Genomic DNA, 24,095 nt, shown 5'->3' with positions numbered 1-24,095 from the left:
CAGCGCCCCAAAATAATAAACTTAAATAAAACTGTCGAAAAACTCTGGAGCATCCAGAAGCACTGCCTCTCCCAGAGGCACATTTTTTAAAACTGACTAGTGGAGGGAGATTGAGGGGAGGAGCCAGTGCACCCACACTGAAAGTCTTTTATGTGCCTGTCTCTCCTGCGGAGGTCTCAATCCCCATAGTAGTGAACCCAGTATCCCATTGGACGGTAGAGAAAAAATATTGTGTGACTGCATATAGGTTGACAAACTAATAAACAAATATGGCCCACATAAAAGTGGCTAAGGACATTATGCATAAAAAGGTCACAAACAAGGCACTATCATATAAAGCTTAATGCATGTATAAACTGAAAAACTAAATCATCATATGCCATAAACAAAACTGGGATAACTTATTTAAAGATTCTCTCAGAAATATAAAAATAAATAATTAAAATATATAAAAGTACCTGAGAGAACTCCTGAGTATTCACAATGTAGATTTCTGACCCAGAAGTTTCTGGAATCTAGTAGATCAAACAAAAGTTAAATGAAAAACAATATTAAAAAATGTATTTAACTAAAATAGTAGGATGCAATGTTTATATTAAAACCCAATAAAAAACGGTGTTGTGGTCTCTTGTTAAGAACTAGTAATTCCTACTTTCTTAATTACAATGATCAACAAGGCATTACATTGTATATGGAGACAGAAGTATACAGACTCGTAGATGAAGATCTAGAACACAAAGTGCAGAGTAGATCTCTAAACGGCTCCAACTTTCAAACGATTTCTGTCTGAGCGGTTCTGTATCCCTCCGAAACCAGTTCAGAACCTGCATAACCGTTTATCAGCATTAATCTGTTCTTCCAGCAGCAGCAGTCTCAGCTCCTGTCCTGATACTGTATACCTTTCTTTTGAGCTACCACCAGTAAACTACACCTTACAGCTGATTCATTACAGCAGTTGAGTGGCAAAGACTTACCCCCTCAAGCTTGTTTTATCAGAACAGCAGCTGCTCACATTCATGACCGCACCAAAACTGGACAATAACATAGGCCAAAACCATAAACTGTATATAACGCAGTGGTTCCCAAACTGTGTGCCGTGACACCCTGGGGGACTTGCAGGGGTGCCCTGGGTTGATGGTCCAGGACCAATTCAAGTTATTTATGTCCAATATAATAGTTAAATTATGGACAAACAGACGTAAATGTTGTCCATTACCACATAACTGATCCTAAGGATGAGATATAAACACAATTTATTTAACTTAATATTTGTTTCTGACTTTCTCAATGTGAAACATTTAGCCTAGTGGTGCCACAAAATCATTTCTGATGCTTCGGGGTGCCTTGTTTCAAAAAAGTTTGGGAACCCCTGATATAATGAATACATTTGATCGTAAAATAAAAATACACATGTATACTGTGTATTTCAATCTACTCATGCTTATAATAGACAATGGCATAGTACTTGTGTTTTTATCTATTTTCTTTCTCAGGTTTTGGTTAGCGAGTGATAGTCTATGGCCAAATCCCTGAACATTTAAAATGTGTCTGTCTCACACGTGCACATATCAGTGGAGTCACCAGCCAGTATAACATTGCTATTATTGCTGGTCTGACACTGTGCAGCTAGATATGAATTTATTCTATATATGGAATTAAATGGCCAAGGTAACACAACATAGGAATAATAATGAACAGAGAGGGCTAGTATACTACTATGATCGGAACATTAGTGTATGGCTAGTTACACTGTATGAAGGAGAAAAACAAAAATCAATAACAAAAAAGCACACAAGTCATTTATTTACCCGTCTGCAGACAATATTTCAGTACCTAAGGATCATTATCGAGCTTGGGGTGCTGCCGAACAGTTTGCAAGTTAGTCAGTCATTCTGATTAACACATATTCACATTATATAGTGATATGCAATGGTTTCCACACTGGATTTCCAACAGAGACAGGACGAAAAAAGGCCCTATATGCCAAAGTAAAGGTAAAATGCTCTGTAATGTGTTGCTTATTGGAGAACCCACCTTTTGTGGTCCAGATATTGCAACTAGCCTGGTTCAAAACAGGAACATGGGACTACACTAATTAGTAGGCGGAGAGTAACAGGTTTATGACATACTCTGAAGGCTTTTATGAGAAAGTGCACATTGCTTAATGTAACAAGTACAATTAGATTGTTGGTGCTTTGTGAGTTACTTGAATTAAATATTCATCACTGGGAAAATTTACACCATTTTTGCCAGAGGGAAATACAAGTGTCCTCATGTGAAATCACCAGTCTATTGTACTGGAAAAAAACACATTTGAGGCCACTATGGCAACAAAATAGTAACAAGGCTGAAGACAGGTATAACAGAAGACTCCAATAAAGAGATGGTGGAAGCGCTGGAAAGTGACACCCAAAAGTGCTGTTAATTTGTAAGTACCGCACACCTGTAATAGTTGAAGGCACTTTCACATCATGTAAATGGTAAACAGAGATGAAGTAAATCATAGAAATTGTATATTCATAAGGTATCTTCCTTCCACATACTGTACAATAGAGAGGAACATATTGTCAAGCATCAGAACCATAAAAGTGGATAATGAAAACAAGTACTCAAAATACCTTTGTTAAATACAATGCCATGAAATACAATGTATTTCAAGCACAATAGGAATACATAAAATAAAAATAACTGCATAAATGCCATCCTGGCAGTACGGATGGTGTAATGGTTAGCATTCCTGCCTCACACCGCTGAGGTCATGGGTTAGATTCCCACCATGGCCCTAACTGTGCAGAGTTTGTATATTCTTCCCGTACTTGCGTTGGTTGCCTCCAGGTACTTGCGTGGGTTTCCTCTCACAATCCAAAAATATACTGGTAGGCTAATTGGCTCCCAACAAATGAACCCTAGAATATCTGTGTGCGTGTATATGTGGTAGGGAATATAGACTGTAAGCTCCACAGAGGCAGGGACTGATATAAATGTTCAAATATTCTCTGTAAAGCGCTGCGGAATATGTATGCGCTATATAAGAAACTGTTAATAAATAAATAAATAAATACTGACAAACACATCGGATGGTGCTAATGAACCGCACTGCCGAGGCCTGGGTCAGTTGATCGTCAAAATCCTACATTCACTGATGCTGACCCAAAAATGATCAGAATCGGCAAGCCTGGGATGCTGTATTTAACCAACTCCACCCCTCCACAAATTTCTGAACATCGAAGACCACAGTTTTCAAATGCAAAAGTTTAACATTAATACAAATTAACAACTTAAACAAAATTTACACTTTCTCTCAAACTCGTCCCTCAAGGCACACTAATATTCCAGTGTCTAAGGATGTCCCATTTTTGAGCATTGGTGACTTATTTTGTGCCTCTGTCATTTTTATTTATGATGGAGGTACTAATTAAATTCACCTGTGTGCATAAATATCCATACACTATGGACTGTTAGCATGCCTTGTGGATAGAGTTTGATCCAACAAATGTAATGAATTGCATAGACCCCAGAGTCAGAGTGATTTTCCAGTGCATAGCTACAAAGATAAAAAGGTTTTGAACTTAAATAACGTGGCAAAAATTACCTCAATTTCTGATGAGTCCATGCGATTTTCAATGATCTCAATGCATTGTCTTTTAGCAGGGGGCTCTTCACTGATCACAGTTTCCTCTGCCATGTCAGTTGCTGGTACAGTTAATACTGTAAGAATGAAAAAAATATGTATTATGCATGCCCTGGCTCACATTACTTCATACATCTCAGATGTTTCACAAATTGTCTATATTTTATACATCAAAAGTCATTATAATTGGCTAAAAGTTAATGTAATGCTTCCAAATACATAAAGCTGTTCTATATGGGACAGCAATTGAATATGCAAAGCTACAGCTGGTGATTATGCCTTATAATAGGATATCTTACCGTGTGTCTTTCTGGCGCTAAACTAAAATACTTGCTGACTATTGGACTGAGTCTACCTCCTCAGTGACCTGGTCATAGAGATATCCCTGTTTTTCATATCCAGCACTGAACCAGGTCGGTTTTAACAGGCCCTGGGCAAAAAAATGCACTGAGGCCCTTAACCACCCATTCATGGGAACCAATAAAAAAAAAAAAATCATAATATGCCCCTCCTGCAGTCCTTTGCCATCTCCCTACAATATTGTATACAGTGACTGGCTGTCACAATTCTGATTTGTGGATGGCTGTCTGGCTGTAGGCTGGGAGGTAGGTAGTGAATTCTGCCACTCCACACTGATTGTGACCACTACACACCCCTACTCCTAGGACTCTGGGGCCCTGGGTAAGCTGCACTGTGTGCCTAATCGTTAAGATGGCCCTGCACTGAACCCTAGTAGCAAGTTGTAGTTCACTGTATTATAGGAACCTGAACAGTTGAGCATTAAGGGCCTGATTCAGAGATGGAAGCAATGATGAAGTTGTATGCAGTAGAGCGATTGTTATTGGATAAGTGTCTAAGTCTCACTGCTCATGTGCTGCAATGGATTTGTGATAGTGGTCTCATTAGGGATTTATTTGCAAAATGAGCACTTGTGGGGAGTAGTGACTGATACGCAGGCCTGCAGCAACTGTTTCTGGAATTTATCTTAGAATAGGTGAGAATCGGAGTTGGATTGCAATGTGCAGATGTGCTTAATTAAATATATTATGGTAGCAGGACCACCTATATGTCTTCTCCATCAAGGACTTTTTATATCTAAAATTAACACTCTAGGTAAATGTACTATAGACAACACATCCATCTTACCAGCTCTGACTTCTTTTCCCCCTGTATCTGGAGATGAAGTCATGGCCCTTATCCCGTCTCTACTCCTTTCCATCTCTTCAACTGACCTTACTTCCTCCCACACCTTTCTCCTTCTGCCTGTTCTCATCTTGCCAACCTCCTCAATCTTCACCTCTAATCAGGCACCATCCTGTCTGCCTTCATGCATTCCCTTCCTTAAAAAATCTAAACTTGATCAGAATACTCTTTCCAACTACAAACCCATCAATCTCCTGCCTTTTACTTCCATACTCCATATATTGTCTACAACCGCCTTTCTTTCCTCTCACACCCTGGTTTTCATTATCTCCATTCCACTGAAACTGTCCTTACGAATCAGAAATGACTGCTGCTAAATCCAAAGGGCCACTACTCTGCAATTATTAACCTTGACCTATATATTGTTTTTAACAATATACACCACCCTTTTCTACGGCAAATTCTTCCCTCCCTTGGTCTGTGTAATACTGCCCTCTCCTGGCTGTCCTCCTAGCGATCATTCTTTTGACCTCCAATATCATCTCTATGCTGAAGGGTCTCTTTCCTCCCATAACCTTTACTCCATTCTTCTCACTCATATCTCCAACTGTCTCTTCCTGGATGTAACAGTGCTTTCTTAAACTTAACATGTCTAACACTGAGCTGATCATATTTCCAACCTACATCACAACTTCACCTCCCACATTATCATTATTTATTTACAGCTCAACTATCTCCTCTAGCTCCATAGTGCACCTTTACACTTCCACCCACCCTCTCCACTCCACAAAAACATGCCACGTCACCTGTTTACTGAGGAGTTCCTCCTACCTGCATGTGCTGCTCCCCATCTCTGAAGATCTCTCCTCTCTTCAACAAACTCTCTACCTCTTTATAAAACTTCAAATGGGCTCTCATGATCCCCTTTTTCATTAAGCCAAGCCATCTCTCATCCTAACTCTCAATTTGCTACTCACTCACTGTCTACCCCAGCGGTGGCCAACCCGCGGCTCGCGAGCCGCATGCGGCTCGCCGAGTTGTAAACTGCGGCTCCAGCCTCCCGTCTGCAAAGCGGGGTTTGGAATTTGGCGCCAATTCGGCTGCCAAATTCAAAACGCCGCATCGGCGGCCAATAGGAAACGACCGCGGCGAGCCATCAGCGCTCGCCGCGCCGTTTCCGCCCTGCCCCCGGCGTCTTGACATCAGACGCCAGCGGGAGGGCGAAAAGTCTTCTCCACGCCGGCAGAGCGCAGGAGTGCTCCTGAAGACGCGAGAAGCCGCCGGAGGATGGCGCAGAAGACGGCGGCGGGGAGAAGAGTTCCGGCGCCGCTGAAGAGGCCAGAAGACGCCGGGATCAAGACAGAAGATCTCCGGCGCCTTCTGCAAGAAAAAAGAAGATGGCTCCCGGAGAGGCCAGCGGGGGTGGTAAGGAAAAGAGCTGACGAAGCTTCCCCCAGCGGCCTCTCCCAACACCAGGTAGGGGCCTTTGGCCTCCTACCCTCCATCCACCCTAGACCACCGGGTGTCGGGCACTAGGCCCGTGGGCAAATTCAGGCCCTTCTGGCCTGTGTGTGCATTAGTCGGGCCCTCTTGGCCCGTGGCTCATTTATTTGTTGGGCCCTCCTGGCCCTCTAGGTGGGCCCTTTAGTTAGGAAGCTGGGCCCTCCAGCATAGGTGTTGCACTGTGGGCAACACCTGTGCTGGAGGGCCCAGCTTCCTAACTGTGGGGTCATATGATGTTTGGCACTGTGGGGGGCATATGATGTTTGGCACTTTGCGGGGCATGTGATGTTTGGCACTTTGAGGGGCATGTGATGTTTGGCACTGTGGGGGGCATATGATGTTTGGCACTGTGGGGGGCATATGATGTTTGGCACTGTGGGGGGCATATGATGTTTGGCACTGTGGTGGGCATATCTGGCACTGGGGGCATAAAGTTTTGTCATGTGGCCACTCTCCTTGTGTCATATGACCACGCCCCTGACCACTCCCCCGATCACGCCCCTTTTTTGGCGCGCACGCCTTCGGCTCTTTGGCTTGACAACTGATATTTTTCGGCTCTTTACCTCTGACCGGTTGGCCACCCCTGGTCTACCCCATCTGTCACACTTCTGCCTATTTACCCCTCCCTTTTAGAATATAAACTCATGAGCTGGACTATTCCCTTATGTTATTTTCCTTGTCTTACTTAAGCTGGGTACACATTAGTCAACAAGAAATCAGTAGAGATGGGACCCAGATGTAGGTCCAGCATGTAGGGCATACACCCTTGCCGATGCCGGAAGCGACAGAGCACTGGTGGCAGCCATGCTGCCCTCGCTTGCAATGTCTTCCTTCGGGCTTGCATGCACAGAGGATGTTGCCGATAAAACGCACTTTCAGCAACATAGCATGTACTCGCAAGACGTTGTACCCCATATGTTGCTCCAATCCATAAAATGGAATTAAATATCATCTAGGCTAGGGTGTACCGAGCTTTAGCCTATCATCTACTACATGTGCCCTACAAAGCTCTGACCCATTCCTAACCCTTGGTTTCTGGCACCCTGATGCGTATTCAGCATGACCACTGATGCATTGTCTTGTACTGTAAGTTGCTATTGCTCATATGTACTTTGTTAGATGCTGTGGAATTCAAGTGGATCCATATAAAAAAGGATAATTATAATAATAATAATAATAATAATAATACAATGATCACTTACCTTGTTGACCATCTGGCATAGTGACAATAATTGGCTGACCCATTCCACTTGATGGAATACCAGACTGAAGGTTACCAAGATGGATGCCATCTGTGACTATTGTGATGACCTGTTGTCCACCAGAGCTAACAACTTGTTGAATTGCACCATCCACCGACTCAGCAGTTACCACTTCTTCTGTAGCCACCACTAAATACAATATAAATACAAAAAGTAAGCATCTATGGACAATAGTTTTGAGTGCTACTTTAATAGTTTTTTTTAAAGAACCGCAGCTAATGGTTTAGCCAGAGGTAATCTAATTAGCCTTAATAGACGGCAATTATCTCCTGCTGCCGGCGCTTATCGGGAATTGGTTTTACATGCCTGGGGCATGCGAAACCAAAGCCACAATAAGTGTCCATTTCTGCAGCGTTAAGTCACGTGAAAATTCATAGTGCTGTGGCTTCTCGCAAGACCTATGCATTTTCACACAATTTTTTTTGTTATTTTTTTAAAGCCGTATCATGATCGCGGCTAACTGGATACCCCCTTTGCCTAATAGAAGTCAATGCTGCATAAAACAATATAATTTAGGATATATAGAGTCAGCAGCGTTACACAAACTATATATTTGCTTCCATCTCATCCACTACAAAATCTACAAGTTTACACATTCTACCTCTCTACAAGTTATGCAGTTTATCTAAAATAAATAATTAAAAAAATAAAAATTGATTGTTGCACATGTACAACATGGAAGTTTGGAAAAAGCAGAATATTAAATAGCAAGGCAAGCATATCAGAAGACTCCGCAACAAGTGTTTGGCTAAAATATATCCGTTCCCTTTTAGTCAATTTCAGAGTGGAACATGGGTAGTCTTCTTTAAGTGTAACTGAAAGCCAACAGTCAATTTGTGCTGCAATTATCTGTCACAAAGACAAGCTACTCAACATCACCAGTGTGTTCTTTGATTTCTGTCATTTTGCTGGCATAGTGGAAGATTTTGTAGCTATAGACTAAATTTAAAGCCCCTGCTTTTACGTCACGACTGCCTAGAGCAGGAGATCAGACATATTTCTACTATGATTCAAGCTTTCATCTCTACAATTAATTACTCCATTATTTTCAAAGACAGACCTCCTTATATCTCTGAGCATGGAATAACTAAATTATGCGACATTAAACATATCTATAAAATGATATATAGCACCAATTTCTAAGCAGATTTCAAATGAATGAAACAAAATAATACAAATAAAATAGCTTTAGTTCTAGGTCCAGCCGTACAAATCACTTTGTAATCCCATTAACTGTAATGGTCTGACGTCCCAAGAAACTTCTTGAGGCCCCTAATTTATGGTAATCCCAATACATCCATTTACTATAGTACAAGCTATAGGTTGCCAGAATTAAAATATGTCGTCATGATCTGAACGTCAACATTCAGAATGTTGACATGTCAACAGAGAAAATGGACATTGCGTATAAGGGTTGCAGTTAAGATGCTGAAGATCGGGATACCGACAGCTGAAATATCGGACACAACACAGCACCGAAATCCAGACGTCAGTGGAGATGGGTTAGGCTGCGTGTGGGGGGCATAATTACCAAGCAACTGTTGGGACTCTGTTTAGTCCGCCTCGTCGATCTTTTGACCACCAATATACAGTCCACCAGTCACATACTGCACCGGGGTTGAAACTGTCATTATTTTTTTTTATTGTGAGGACTGTTTCAATGTTAACAGTACATGTGCCTGTTAGATTTAGGGCTAAGCTATACTGTTAGGGCTCCAACACTGTAAAAATGCTGTGTCATCATGTCAGCGTCTAGTATTATAACTTTCTGTTGGTGTTTATGTTGTTACGATAAAGTGATCACCAGGAGATAACTACCAAAGGGATCCAGGTTTGAAAGATGTGACTCTCCTATTCCAAATAAAGGGGCCAAATTCTGGCCCGTTCTGATGGTGCGGGTCTGCGCATGCGCGCATTTGCATCACACTCATCCTAGCAATTTATGGGATCGCAGACATGGCGTTCCCTGCTCGGGGTGGATGGCTGACGTCACATGACGTTAGCACCCGCCCCCAATTCAGTGATCAGCGTCCAAGACAACAGTCCGTTCCGACTGCAAACCGCAGAAAAATCATTTGATGGTGTGCAAAACATCCAAACACATTTGCGTATACATCCCCTCGCATGCCACCAAGGGGATTCTTGTGGCAGGGGGCCGGACGATCGTCAGCGCTTACCCACATGTGAGGCAGTGAATATACTGTATGCTGCCTAGCGAGCCGGTCTATATCAGGCCCCACATATGTTCACTACTCTGCAATCATACCTTACTGGGTAGTGAGACCTATTGAAAATGACAATCCAAATTGCCTATAGGACAATCAGGCATGGATACCGAATGCAGAGGCTGCTAGATGGAAGGTCAGCTGTTAGCCATAGCTGAGCTCTCCCTGCTGTCTGCGCATCCTGAGAGGTGAACAAGGATCAAATCCCTTAAGGACATTTGGAGTTTACATTGCAGCTGGAAGCTTCTCTTAGATTGATCTTTGTCTTGGCATGGGTTCACGGAATGGTAGAGGAGTTGCTGGAACAGTCTGGTAAACCCAGGATATAGTGGCTGACATTCGCAGAACACATTAGTGTGGGTTACCAAATATTTGGGGAACAGAGCACTGGATATAGGGCTTGTTGGAATGGGAATTTCAAACTCAGTGTCTAGACGTGCTGAACTGTTTAGCTTAAGGCCATTGGAACAGATGCAGAAGCTAATTAAGTACTGGACTCTCTGCATTTCTCAGGTAATGGCTATTAGGTCCAGAACTGGATAAGAGGATTAGTCAGGCCAGTTGCGTAACTAAACATGTTGTGCCCCCCCCCCCCTGCCAAATTAGTTTCTGCCCATCCCATTTTTTTAAAACAACAGCGCAGTTTCTAGCCAATTTGGGGAACACGTTCTAAAAAGGAGGTGTGGCCTTGCGGCAAGGGACATTTACCTTATATACCAGTTTTGCAACCTACATGCCCAGACATAGGAAAGAAAATAAATCCTGATTGATGCCCCTAACACGTTATGCCACACAACGTAATGAACCTTACACAATATGGCACACACTGTAATGCCGTTATACATGTTCCACACACAATAATTCCCCTTACAAATGATGCCTCACAGTAAGGCTTCTAATTGCTTTTAAATTACCTACTTGTTCTGATGCTCTTTGTCAGGGTTTTTTTCTTCATCTTCTCTGGGTGGCACCAGTGTTCCCAGCATTTCTGGGTAACGCTATACGTGCAGTGGTGGTACTATACATTTTGCAGCCCCCCTATGGCAATTGCATATAATGCCTCCTGTAGTGCCACGGAAACATAAAATGCCTCCTGTAGTGTAGGTTAGTAGTTGCTTAATGCCCTGGCCCAGCCTCTGCCGCTTTTGCTGCTGGGCTGATACTGGCCATTTCATACATGGTGGTGGCTCGTGAGCCAATCATAGCTCATGCCCTCGCAGCGAATCACTAATAGCAGCTGCTAGTAAGTGAACTCTGAGGATTTTTGGTCACGTACTGTTGAATACTTTTCTCTGAATCTAGCAAGGGCCACTGGACATAGGGTATAGCAGGTTGCGGCTGGAGCTGGCACTGTAACACTAAAACATAAGCTACACCCCCCCCCCCCCCCCACCACCATCCCAGGATGCTAAAAAAAAAGTAGGGAAAAGACAGCCAAGAATTGAAACTTTGCATGAGGAGTGTGAGGGCGGAAACTCAGTGTCCCATAGCCTTCTCCAGAGAAAAGGATTCAAAAATAGGAGGTCACCACCACCTTGGTGGAATCCGCAGATAGTCAGTCTGATGCTGGTCAGTCTGCACTAGACCATTGCACGGATCCAATGTGCAATGGTCTGATTTTTAGTCGGCCAACCCACGATATGTGCGGCAAAAAGGACAAACAGAGAATCTGTGCAGGGGACAGAAGTTTTGTCCAAGTAGATATACAGTGTTCCGACTACTTTAGGAGTACTGGAAAATCCCTGTCCCAGCAGTAAAAACAGGAAAAAAATATATCCTGGTTTTAGTGGAAGGCTGAAACAACCTTTTGTTGGAACCATATGGAGTTCCGCTCTATCATCATGGAACATGAAAAAAGCTGGCTTGCAAGAAAAAAAAAAAACAATTTGGAAACATGCCAAGCTGAGACAATGGCCATAAAGAAGACCAGCTTCCAAGTAACACACTGAAGATCCACTGATACTAAAGGCTTAAATGAAGCCTGTTTGAGAGCCAATAGGATTCAGGTTCAGATCCAACGGTACTACCAGCACACAAATATGTACCACACAGTGTAGAAAGGTTGAAATCTCTAGAAGGGCCAAACAAGTCTGGAAATAAATAGTCAGGGCTGATATCTGTACTTTTGAAGAACATAGCTATAACTGATCTCCAAACCACCCTGAGGGAAGGCAAAGAAACAAGAAAGGTTAAACTTGGAAATATGGACCCTTCACTGTTCACACCACAAGATGTAGATATTCCATACTCTCTGGTAATTTCATAATAAAACCTGTTTCCAGGCCCGTAGCATAGCATGGACTATGAAGAGAGAAAAGAGTGGAAACGGAGCACCGATAAGCCTGTCTAATACCACGCTCTTTTTTTAGGGAATGCTTCACCTTAAAAAGGAGGAGAAAACTGCTTGGAACCACAACCACGCAGTTTAGGGACAGCAAATGCAAGAAAAGTGCTTTTCCTACCAGTAACCTGGGCAATAATTGTATTAGAGGTGGCAGTCCCCTATGCCTGCGTGACACTAGACCTCATCTGACCTTCTGCCCACAATGCCCCAGAGTTTGCCTGTCCGTCTGGTAATTTAGGATTACACTAGGTTGGAGTGACACAACAAAGCCATAGTAATGCTTTTTGCTTTGACGGGTTTGGCTTTGTCCGTCATAATCATCACGGGGCTTGATATGTATAGTGGATGCAGGTGGAACAAATTTCCCAGCTACCATAAATAAATACAGACGTCACCTCGCCTTCCTGAGAGGCTAACAGCCGCTAAGGGTTAGACATTCACCAGCTGAAGGACCCATGCAATCAGTAGAAAGTAGGCAACAGGGTTTCCGAGAGACTCCTATGCAGCAGACTGGTCTGTACTAACTGCTGCAGCTCATTCAGTAGAGATCAGCCATTGCAAGGTCTATACTCTCACTCTTTCTCCCACCTATTTATTATTTATTAACAGTTTCTAAAATAGTGCACACATATTCCGCAGAGCTTTACAGAGAATATTTGAACATTCACATCAGTCCCTGCCCCAGTGGAGCTTACAATCAATATATTTCCTACTACATGTACATGCACACACAGGCATTCTAGTGTTAAATATTGTTGTGAGCAAATTAGCCTACCAGTAGATTTTTGGATTGTGGGAGGAAACCGGAGTACCCGGAGGAAACCCACGCAAGTACGGGGAGAATATACAAACTCTGCACAGTTAGAGCCATGGTGGGGATCGAACCCATGACCTCAGTGCTGTGAGGCAGGAATGCTATCCATTAAACCATTCATACTGCCCCACCTCAACCCCCATTCCATGAGTGCATTTCTTAAAGTGCTATTTTGGCCACCTGTGTGAGGAATGCACTCGGTATGCTGCTGGGTAGCTCACTTCCTGTAAGGGAGACAGCCCAGTAAACCCAATAACTGATGCTTCCTGCACCCTTTAAAAGGATGAGGGTGCGTACTGTCCCCAGGTCCTGGTGGTCTCTACTGAGTTCAGAAAGCGGTAAGGGGTCCCTGCCATTACTGCACCTCCTTCCCTGCCACAGCTGCAGTCCAGCAAGCAGAAAACCATTCCTGCCCTCACAATGTGTTCTGCTACAAGCAGCATAAAGACACCTGTCTAAGAATTAAAACAAAGTTTACAAAAAAAGTTAAAATAAACTTCATAGCAGCCACTCAAAATGTGCCCTGCGCTATTAGACACCTAAAGAAGACTGGGGGATTCTGGGGTTGCAGAGGGAAGAAGCTTACATTTTAAAGTTAAAGTGCCAACTCCAGCCCTAATCAGCAATCCCCATGGTCAAGTGTCACCCCAGCCTTGCTGACATAACTAATTTCTACCGGATAATGCTTCTAGGAGTTAAAGCAGGCATTTCCAACCAAGGTCCTCAAGGTACACCAACAGTGCAGGTTATAGTGATATCCAGGCTTCAGCACAGATGGTTTAATCAGAATCACTCAGTTGTCGGTGCTCAAGCCTGGATATCACTAAAACCTGCACTGTTAGTGTGCCTTGAGGACCGTGGTTGGGAATGCCTGAGTTAAAGGATCCAGGTTTTTCTCATTTGTGCTGCCAGGAATTAGCAAAACTAGAACCCTTAGGTCATTCCTCTAACCTTATGGAGGCAAACAGATTTTATAATCTAAGCAACCAACATCCAAACCCTCAAAAAAAAACAGCATTACTGGTAATTAAGATGTACAGGGACTCTGTAAAATTGGAGCCCATATGCATGTCTTTCTAGCAGTCTAGACTATCACTGTTAAGCGAGGACCTCTGTAGCAATACTAGATGTATAGCACCGTTGCAATAAACTCAACTCCTCTATATTTGTCACCAATACCAGATAAAAGATGCATGTAATCAGTCCCATGGAAGAGAAAAAGTTGCAGAACAAGGAGATGTAGAGACAAGTACATATTGTGTACAAAAAAATTGTACCTCATCTTGTACCAAATTGTTCATAAACAGTCTGCATGCTTTAAAAAATGTCATCTTGAAATCATGGAAAGACATACAAACCTGGGGTTTCAGAGGAATTGGACAACGGAGCAGAGGCTTCAGCTAATGCCGCCAGTGTAGCCAAAACCGAGGTCGAAGAATTGCCAAACTGCACTGTAGAAGATATCCCATTGTCATCTAGAAAACACATTTTTGTTACAGGATTTCTGGGTTAACTCAAGCATGCGTTCTTGGTTTGAATTTCATCTCATATAAAAACCTATACTTAAAAGGAAAAAAAAAAAAAGAGTCATCACACTTACATGTCATTGATTATGCTACAACACAACATTATTGTGTATGAGGCTCTATATAGGAAAGAAAATATCTATAAAATGATTTCAATTCAGAACACAATTGAATGTAAAAATGACAATATTGCGCATTGTCACCATATTCATTTCTAGGAGAAACAAAGTGTAAAGAAGCAAGGTCTTCCTGGTTGTATTACACCTTTACCTCTTTGCAGTCTCACCTGTCAGGTTTACTACACCTCCAGGTCCAATGAAGAATTGTGGAGTAGCTGTATGTATTGTTACAGTGTCTGGGCTTTCTGGATTTGTATTAATTTGGTTTTGCATTGCAAGCTGAGACGAAAAAGAAAAAAAGTTAAAGCTTTTCTGCCTTGCAATAAGAAATGGTGGCGCAATTCACAAGCACCTTTACACAACACAGGTGTAGTTCTAAGGAATTAAAACTACCTGGAGTATTTCTGCAAGATCCTCATTCCCGTTATCTATAGAGATATCAAATGCAGTTTTGCAGAACTTGCTTTGAGTATGTACATCTGCTCCATATTTTATCAAAAGTTCAACAACTTCTTGATGATTGTGTTCAGTTGCCCAGTGGAGAGCAGTCATCTTCAACATGTCTTTGGCATTAATGTCAGCACCATGCTACAAGGAAACAAAACTGTTACTGCAAAACAAATATCAAGCAGAGAAAAGAGCAACCATTTTATATGGGTCTACGTTATAGATTTTATACACACGTCGTTTCATTACGCCGCTGAACAAGAGGAGTTGAGCTGCTCGTGACGATGGGGGGGGGGGGGGAATGGCTGCCACTTCAGCTGCTCATGCATCCAGAGTCTCCTCACAGTCACACACAGCAGGTGGACATGAGTCCGGACCATCCTCTCATGATTCAGTTTGCACCACAACCAGCCGCAATTGAAGCGGACTTCAATTGCGACTTCATGTCTCAAATTTTGGTGTCCTGCACCTCCATCCCCTGTAGCTGTTCAAGTGTTTGGGATGTCAGGATGTACACCCCAATTCTGGTACGTTCCTTGTAAATCTGGGACAGAGAACATCCCTAACATACACACATTTATTATAGGATAGGTTAGCAACCGCAATATCTATGCAAATAGAAATGTAAACTTAACAGAAAAGTATCCCAAAACAGACAAGCTTCTCACCTTGAGTAAAACCTCTACAATGCTTGCATGTCCCTCTGAGGCTGCCATGTGCAAGGGAGTTCTGTCTACTTTTGTCCGTGCATCTCTACTCACGCCTGCTCTGAGTAATACTTCAGTGGTGGAATAATGACCATACTGAGCTGCTAGATGGAGTGGAGATGTCCCAAGCTGTAAACATAAAACATGCATATGATATTTACCAATACCCTTGGTATATTTAGTCCCTGCCCCCATTCCATCCCCTAAACAATGCATCATGACAATCATGTAATTTGTAGGTAAACCATCGGTTTGCGGACAACTCTGAATCAGGCCCTGGGTTTCAGCAATACAAATGGCTTGGGCTCAACTATTCCATCTGGGTCTCCATGGAAATATAAGCACTCCAGTGTTATAAACAATTAAGTGGGTCTTAATTTGCATGAAGACATTACAACCCTGTTTGTTGGTTAGAAATGTGTGTTATATGCTGTCAATAATAAGACATGCTGTATTCCTACATCATAGCCCAATTAATGTGTGGTTTATGTGAAGGTTAGGTGTATGGGTTATGTACACAGTGATAGAAGATTGCTGTTGTAACTATGGCATAAAATACACACACACACACACACACACACACACACATATTAATATCAAAACACATGCTTGATTTTATGAATTGGCAAGAATCACTTGTTTTTATAGGATCCTTGCTATATTAAATATATAAGAATATCTCTGTTTTATTATTGAAAAAACTGTTTAACTGTTGAGAAAAAAAACTACAAAATTTTAGAGATGTGCAGACTCGGATTCCAGAGATCCGAGCCCCCACGGACGTCATCATTCCAAGCATCGCTCAGAGATTCCCACCTGACTCGGGTCCGTCCGCGTGGTCAGAACATCATCTCACGGCGCCGGATTTTGCAAGGCTTTAAATAGCGGCTGCTGCGCCCGCCATCTTCACTCCAGTCTAGTAGTGGGTTTGGAGAGGGTGTGTTGGTGCTGCTCGGGCTTAAACTTGAGCTTGACCTTGAACGTTATATTTTTTTATTCGCTGGGGCTGTCTCTCAGTGCTGCTGTGTAGTCTAACTGTGTACTTGTAGTACTACTGTCTCCTCTGTGCGGTCTACCTCTGGTGTGCTGTAATTATTTTATTCGCTGGGGCTGTCTCCCTCAGTGCTGCTGTGTACTCTGTTCTCCTCTCTGCTTAGGAGAACAGTCTAACTGTCTACCTGTAGTACTACTGTCTCCTCTGTGCTGGGGCCTTTGTGCGAAAGAACCATGTAAACAGATGGATCTCTGCAAGCTTGTGTAACCTGTAATTATGTTCCCACAGGCTCGCTTAATGTGCAATCACCCATTGACACCAAGTTCTGTCAATTCATTGTGAAGAGAGAACAACTGAGAGTGTAACCCACTAGTGAATTTTGTCCACAAACCAGACTTCAGTGCAACTCTAAATTAGCCTCTGTATGCTGGCACTCAGAATTTGCCTGATAGTAAATAGAAAAATATCATGCTTACCATTGTTTGCGAATGTATGAAAGGATTTTGTTAATGTAATTAAAACATCAAAGACACACCCTCAACAAAAATTACCCAGTCTGTTGTAAAAGGAGCTCCATTTGCCATTAAAATGCGGACTTCATCATCTTGACCAGCTCGAGCAGCATCTAAAAGTTTCTTTCCCAGATCAACTAAGGACATCTAAAAAAAAAAAAAAAAAGTAAGACATTAATGAGTTTTCAGTAACAATTGTATTATACTTTACAGAGCCAACGCATTTAAAATTAGTGTACCTTTCATGGCTATTCTCAATTGTACTCCACGGTTATGGTAAAGGATGAAATATAAAAAATAAAAAACTTTTGTTGACCAATTCTGTCAAACTTTTGTACGGTATACTTTTGAGTCCACCTATTGCCTGTCTGCCATATGATATCGACAAATTGTCCATTAACCGAATACATTTCAACCTATTATCCGGATACTGGTTCTCATGTTGCAGTTTAAGTATGTTGGATCTCCAGAGTGGTCAATCTGGCCATTTTCTGTTTCCATGCTGGCCAACCTATTTTGAAAGAGTACCAGAGAACCAAAAATTTTCAGTTTTCCTAAAATCTTCTGGTGACAGATATACAATGTCTTAATAAATCACCATGCTCAATAGCAATATTGTTTAATATATACTCTAGTGCAGAGGTTCCTATTTTAAGCCTAGTAGCAGAAGAGTAGAGTGAGGTCAGACATTGGGTCCGCTGGCTGTGTGCTGTCTCCAGGGTTCCCATTAACACCAGTGCTTATGCCACACATTTGTCAGCATGGGGCAAATGAACGCTGATGTTATAGTCTGCTCCCACTGGTCGGCCACCATTTATTCGGTTGAGGACAGCGCAGGTTTACCCATCTGAGGGGAATGCGTGTAGCTCCCAGTGAATTGCTGGTCATGCAAAAGCACAAGAAAATGCTGATGACACTGCAGACCAAACCGGATATGACGCAATGCAGTTCATCTCCACAGCAACAGGAGACATGTTCCGCCATAACCAATATTATTTTCAAGTACTCCCAACCAGTTCGGAGCATACCCCAGGTTGGGAACTGCTGCTCTAGTGTTTATACTCAATATCGTTAACGATGTGTGCTTCAGTACGTCGTTGACAATGATTTAGGTCTACTGAACATGCTAGTCAAATTAGCTATCTAGCCGAACGACTTGCATGTTTAGCGGGCCCCAGGGACATCACTGCGTGTATTCACCCTGACATTCTTTGAATCATGAATCACATCAGAATGGTCCCCCACTCTGCCCCCATGCCTGCCCGTTCACTGTATATTCCCTAGATTGCCCCCCCATCACTGTATGTCCCACATTCACTGTATGTTCCCCACTCTGCACCCATTCACTCTGTCCCCCAGCCTGCCCCCTTCTCTTAATGTCCATCAGTGCCTCCATTCATTGTATGTTTCCAAGCCTGACCCTCCTTCACTGTATGACCCCCATTCACTATGTACCCCACTCTGCCTTCATTCACTGTATGTCCCCCAGCCTGCCCCTGCTCCCTTCTCTGAATGGCCATCACTGCCTCCATTCACTGTATGTCCCCCAGCCTGACCCTCCTTCACTGTATGTCCCCCACTCTGCCCCCTCCCTTCTCTGTATGTTTCCTAGCCTCTTGTGTGAGCCAGAGTATGGAGAGGCAAAGCAGGCACTGCAAGGATAGGAGATGCTTGGGCTCCCGCTGCTGCCCTCCTCTGCATGTTATGGGAGCAAGCTTCCCCCCTCCCCAAACACTGCTGTCACTGTGATTGTGGAGTAGGGTGATATACAATTGCAGCAGTAGGGGTAGGACGCCAAACACATCTGACTGTGGCGGCTGGCACCTTCTCACTGCAGCAGACAGCAAGGTAAAGGCACACTCGCCGGGGCCCCACCTTTAGTGTCCTGTGCTTCCCACATCTGATGCTCTGCCCGCTTCCAGCTGGAGGCCGCTTGAAATGACAGCACGGTCCGCAATTGGCCCCCGGGCCTGACTTTGGACATGCCTGCACTAGAGGATACAGTGAAAGTCCTTTCTTAGTGATATCGTTCACCATGGAGGAAATTTACTAAGATGGGAATTAGACTTCACATGTGATGTTGCTATGGGCAACCAGATCCTGTCTATCATCTTCTAGAGGGCGCTAAATAAATAAGTAGATTCTGATTGGTTGCCCATAGCAACATCACATGTGAAATTTAATTCCCATCTTACCATATTTCCCCCTATATCTTCTAGTGTGTACACTCAATATCGTAGTAACACAGTTTGTGAGGTTGAAAAAGACTAAGGGGGGTATTCAATCTGGGGGTCACGGCTGTTGAGCTTGCTTGACAGCCATGACCCTGTTCCGTTCTCGGTCTGCTCGACCAAGAACATGCAGGCGGGATTCAATGTCCTGCCTGCAGTGGGATGAGAGGGGGCGTGGCTGCAAGTTGCTGCTGGGAGGAGGCGAGCTGCAGACGGCAGCTCGTCACTTCCTGGCCGTTCTCGGCAGAACGAGCCCGACTGCTTGTGAAGTCGGGCTCCTTCTGCCGAGCTCCCCTGTTCAATGCTGTCGGGGAAGACAGCATTGAATAGGGACCGGCGACCATCTTCCCCTCAGGAGATGGTCGCCGGTGATTGGATACCTCACTTAAGTTCATCAAGTTTAACCTATTTATAAAATTATACTATAGTATCCTTTCTTAAGCATTCCCTGAACCCTTGGCTGATATTTACCATAATGGACCTCCCACTATGCATTAGAATTCATGGTTGTATCCCTTTCTCCGCTAAACATTGGTCCAACCCTTACTTAAATATATTAAGTGAATCAGCCATCACAACCTCTTCTGGCAGATAATCTGAAAATGGGCAATGGGGGAGCTGCGCTCTGTTGAGGATGGGGAGTGTATCCTGTCCACTGACTGAGGTGATGATTGAGTGAATTCCTCCATATTTGGGATGCCATGATGCTGAGGGGGGAAGGAGGTGGAATGACTCACAGTGCAGAGATGTCCCGGGGATTACATGCATCCAGCCATGCTGCGGGTCTCACTTCCTTGCAAGGAGCTGTGCTGGTGTGGGCACTGGCATGCTCTACGGTCAAGGATATCCTGTTATGTAGTGCCATAAGGCATGTCACCCATCTAGATATCTTGGCATTGTAGGGACAAAGGCTAGGGCCTTTCAAGACTTTGGTATGGAGCCCACAAAGTTCTAGTTATGCCCCTGCTGCTATACATACTCACAGTGGGCCAAATGTAATATGGTGTGAGAATCAGACAGTGAGAGTTTTTGGGAGAGTTTTCTTATTTTTTTAAAGTGGCAATCATTTACATGGCAAAATCAACCTGGTTTTTCTTTTTTTTTTGCAATCAATTTTTATTAAATTAAAGGTGCAGAACAACATCAATATAGTATAACAATAGTGTTCTTCTAATACACACAAAGGTTTTCAAATAGGCAGTACACAACGTTTAAGCAGAAGGTAAATAGGATTGCGCTCATTTGCTAAATAAGAAAAATTTAAAATGTCGTTACATACCATGCCATACCATGTGGCATTAAAAGCATGGGAGGAGTAGCTCAGAAAAGATGTGAGGTCTTCCATGGACATATAGAAGTCGATTCTCCGGCACCATTGGGAGAGGGTGCAGTAGATCTCCAGTGGCAAGGTACTGTATAATCTCTCTGGCTGCATTCAGTAAGTGCTTGGTTAGAGATTTTATGAATTGTAAGATGGGCATGTCTGTTAGACTAAGTAATCAAAATTTTGGGGTGAAAGGGAGCGAGAAATTTATAATTTTCTCAGAAATAATGCAAATTTGACAGCAGTACTCAGAGAGCACTGGACATGACCACCAGATGTGTACTGGGGTACCCGGGGACTGGTTGCATCTCCAGAAAAAATTTGGGAGATTTGGATCCATTTGATGCATTATGGAGGGGCATATATACCTACGAGACACTGGGGTCGATCCGATTAACCCCGATGTGCACGGATGATTCGCCAGGTGTGAATCATCACGACACCTGGCACACTTTACGGTGGCCCGAATTCACTGAAAAGTGCTTTCACCTTCATAGGGGTTCACATAGGGTTCTACTCCGTGAGTAGTGTAGTGAGTGTTCGCACAACCTTGTAGATTGGTAAATCCCTGATTCATACAGGGTGAAAAAAGACCCCAAAATAATTTATTCTATTGATTTTTTTTTTTTTTTAAATATAACTTTTAATGGTTTTTATTTAAACATTCCCTATATCAAAGTAGGGGAACTCACATAAACAGCTGAAATTTTATAGAGGTTAAAATCACATACAACACATACATATAGTGTTTTTGAAGAAAAAAAGAGATAATTGTGTTTTAAAATTTACACAGATGTCTGTGAAAGAGAAATGTCCATTCTATGTAGCCCTGAAGGAAAATGAGTTTGCTACTGATGGTATTCTATAATAAAGACTGATATTGCGGCCTGTTTAACCTCTGACACAGGGCTCAGTGATCACAGGACGTTACAATGTATTGTAGTTGGTAACAGGCTTCAATTCCTGTTTAACAGAAATATATAATCTGTTGGCGCCCTCTTCTGGTCAGTTCAGATGTATAAAGATGACCACAATAGCTGTATAATGATCAGTCTAGGGCGTGATGTAATTCTGATGTAATTAACTACTGGAGCCCTCTCCTGATCAGCTCATTTACAGTAACAGAGCATATTATCCTGGTATTCTCCTAAATATCACTGCATATTGAGGGGTGCTATTTTTTTATATAATGCACACCCTACTACCAGAGTCTAGGTGGGTGTAAACTTCATACAATTTTAGGCTAATAGACATCTCCTGGACAAGACATGTGCCAACATAGCGCAAAGTTTACATACAGATAGTGGTAGATGCTCAGAGCTGCACTGCAATACCCAACTGGGCAACAGTGACTACACAGCCAGATCAAAACGAGCAGCAGAAGGTACTTTGGCCATCTGTTTTACTTCTTTCATCAACGGAGTCTCTCCCTGATTCTCTCATCCACCATCCTCTAACCTATGATGGTTGGAAAGTAGAAATTGGGTGAGATATAGACACCTGCGATCTAAAATGATCTTTCCCACTTTACCTCTTTCCTCTAGAATAACCTCTTGTCCCTATCAAAGGAAAAACTAATCCTCTCTCACTCCTAAAGTCGGCTGGATCCTTACACTGCAATACTCAACAGAGTAACATTGGATGGGCGATCCGACCAAATGAGCAGCAGAAGGTACTGTGGCCACTATACTTTTTTCATTTGCGGAGTCTCTCCCCGACTCCCCCACCTACCACTCTCTAAACGCATGATGGTAAGAAGGTGGGTTTTGGGTGAGATATAGACACTAGCAAACTTTGACCACTCTCCAACTTTAGCTCTCTATTTGACCCAAAGTCTTTTTTCTCACATTCTGACAGCCGCCAATTACTGATACACACATTTAGACTTGAAATATAAACTGGCATTAATCTGTGGTCTGTAACAATAGTAAATACGGTGACTGCCTTTTATAGGAATTCCCAATCTATATAGCCGATATCAAAATTAAACGCAAGGACGCATAAGGCTACCCATTGACGAGCCTTTATTCACAAACAGTGGCGTAACTGAGTTGCGGTGCATATTTTAACTTTATTTGTGGATTTGAATTATGTGTAATTTAACTGTATATTTTTTGTGTTAATTACCTACCATTAAAATTATAGTATTAAAAGCTAAATTTTAAGTAATATCACCATTTTGATTACCACTCACCACATTCTCTGGTAATAGGTATTCATACATGCATGTACTTACAGTTGGGCAAAAAAGTATTTAGTCAGCCACCAATTGTGCAAGTTCTCCCACTTAAAAAGATGAGAGAGGCCTGTAATTTTCATCATAGGTATACCTCAACTATGAGAGACAAAATGAGGAAAAAAAATCCAGAAAATGACATTGTCTGATTTTTAAAGAATTTATTTGCAAATTATGGTGGAAAATAAGTATTTGGTCAAAAACAAACAAGCAAGATTTCTTGCTCTCACAGACCTGTAACTTCTTCTGTAAGAGGCTCCTCTGTCCTCCACTCGTTACCTGTATTAATGACACCTGTTTGAACTCTTTATCTATATAAAAGACACCTGTCCAACACTTCAAACAGTCACACTCCAAACTCCACTATGGCCAAGAGCAAAGAGCTGTCAAAGGACACCAGAAACAAAATTGTAGACCTGCACCAGGCTGGGAAGACTGAATCTGCAATAGGTAAGCAGCTTGGTGTGAAGAAATCAACTGTGGGAGCAATTATTAGGAAATGGAAGGCATACAAGACCACTGATAGTCTCCCGATCTGGGGCTCCCCGCAAGATCTCACCCCGTGGGGTCAAAATGATTACAAGAACGGTGATCAAAAATCCCAGAACCACACGGGGGGACCTAGTGAATGACCTGCTGAGAGCTGGGACCAAAGTAACAAAGGCTACCATCAGTAACACACTACGCCGCCAGGGACTCAAATCCTGCAGTGCCAGACGTGTCCCCCTGCTAAAGGCAGTACATGTGCAGGCCCGTCTGAAGTTTGCTAGAGAGCATTTGGATGATCCAGAAGAGGATTGGGAGAATGTCATATGGTCAGATGAAACCAAAATCGAACTTTTTGGTAACAACTCTACTCGTCGTGTTTGGAGGAGAAAGAATGCTGAGTTGCATCCAAAGAACACCATACCTACTGTAAAGCATGGGGGTGGAAACATCATGCTTTGGGGCTGTTTTTCTGCAAAGGGACCAGGACAACTGCTCCGTGTAAAGGAAAGAATGAATGGGGCCATGTATCGTCAGATTTTGAGTGAAAACCTCCTTCCATCAGCAAGGGCATTGAAGATGAAACGTGGC

At 42.9% G+C, this 24,095-nt stretch overlaps 1 protein-coding gene across 6 annotated transcripts in view; it reads right to left on the bottom strand.

The window, feature by feature from the left end:
* Nucleotides 1-24,095, bottom strand: part of GABPB1 (GA binding protein transcription factor subunit beta 1) — a 44,275-nt gene that overhangs the window by 16,308 nt on the left and 3,872 nt on the right. Inside the window, exons 1-10 of one of the 6 annotated variants that reach the window (XM_083183988.1) lie at nt 20,738-23,021; nt 17,467-17,738; nt 17,267-17,374; nt 15,683-15,850; nt 14,961-15,155; nt 14,735-14,846; nt 14,281-14,397; nt 7,480-7,668; nt 3,593-3,708; nt 459-515 (exon numbers count right to left, since the gene is read on the bottom strand). In XM_083183988.1, coding sequence (XP_083040114.1) covers nt 459-515; nt 3,593-3,708; nt 7,480-7,668; nt 14,281-14,397; nt 14,735-14,846; nt 14,961-15,155; nt 15,683-15,850; nt 17,267-17,374 — 1,062 coding nt within the window. In that variant the 5' untranslated portion in view covers nt 17,467-17,738; nt 20,738-23,021. Of the gene's footprint in view, nt 1-458; nt 516-3,592; nt 3,709-7,479; nt 7,669-14,280; nt 14,398-14,734; nt 14,847-14,960; nt 15,156-15,682; nt 15,851-17,266; nt 17,375-17,466; nt 17,739-19,102; nt 19,221-20,737; nt 23,022-24,095 lie in introns of those variants that run through there. The other 5 variants (XM_083183984.1, XM_083183983.1, XM_083183985.1 and 2 more) reach the window with 5 other exon arrangements.

Source organism: Crinia signifera, chromosome 4 (genome assembly GCF_055691185.1).
Source record: "Crinia signifera chromosome 4, ASM5569118v1, whole genome shotgun sequence".
NCBI classification, from domain to species: domain Eukaryota; kingdom Metazoa; phylum Chordata; class Amphibia; order Anura; family Myobatrachidae; genus Crinia; species Crinia signifera.
This window is presented reverse-complemented; position numbering and strand designations above follow the sequence as displayed.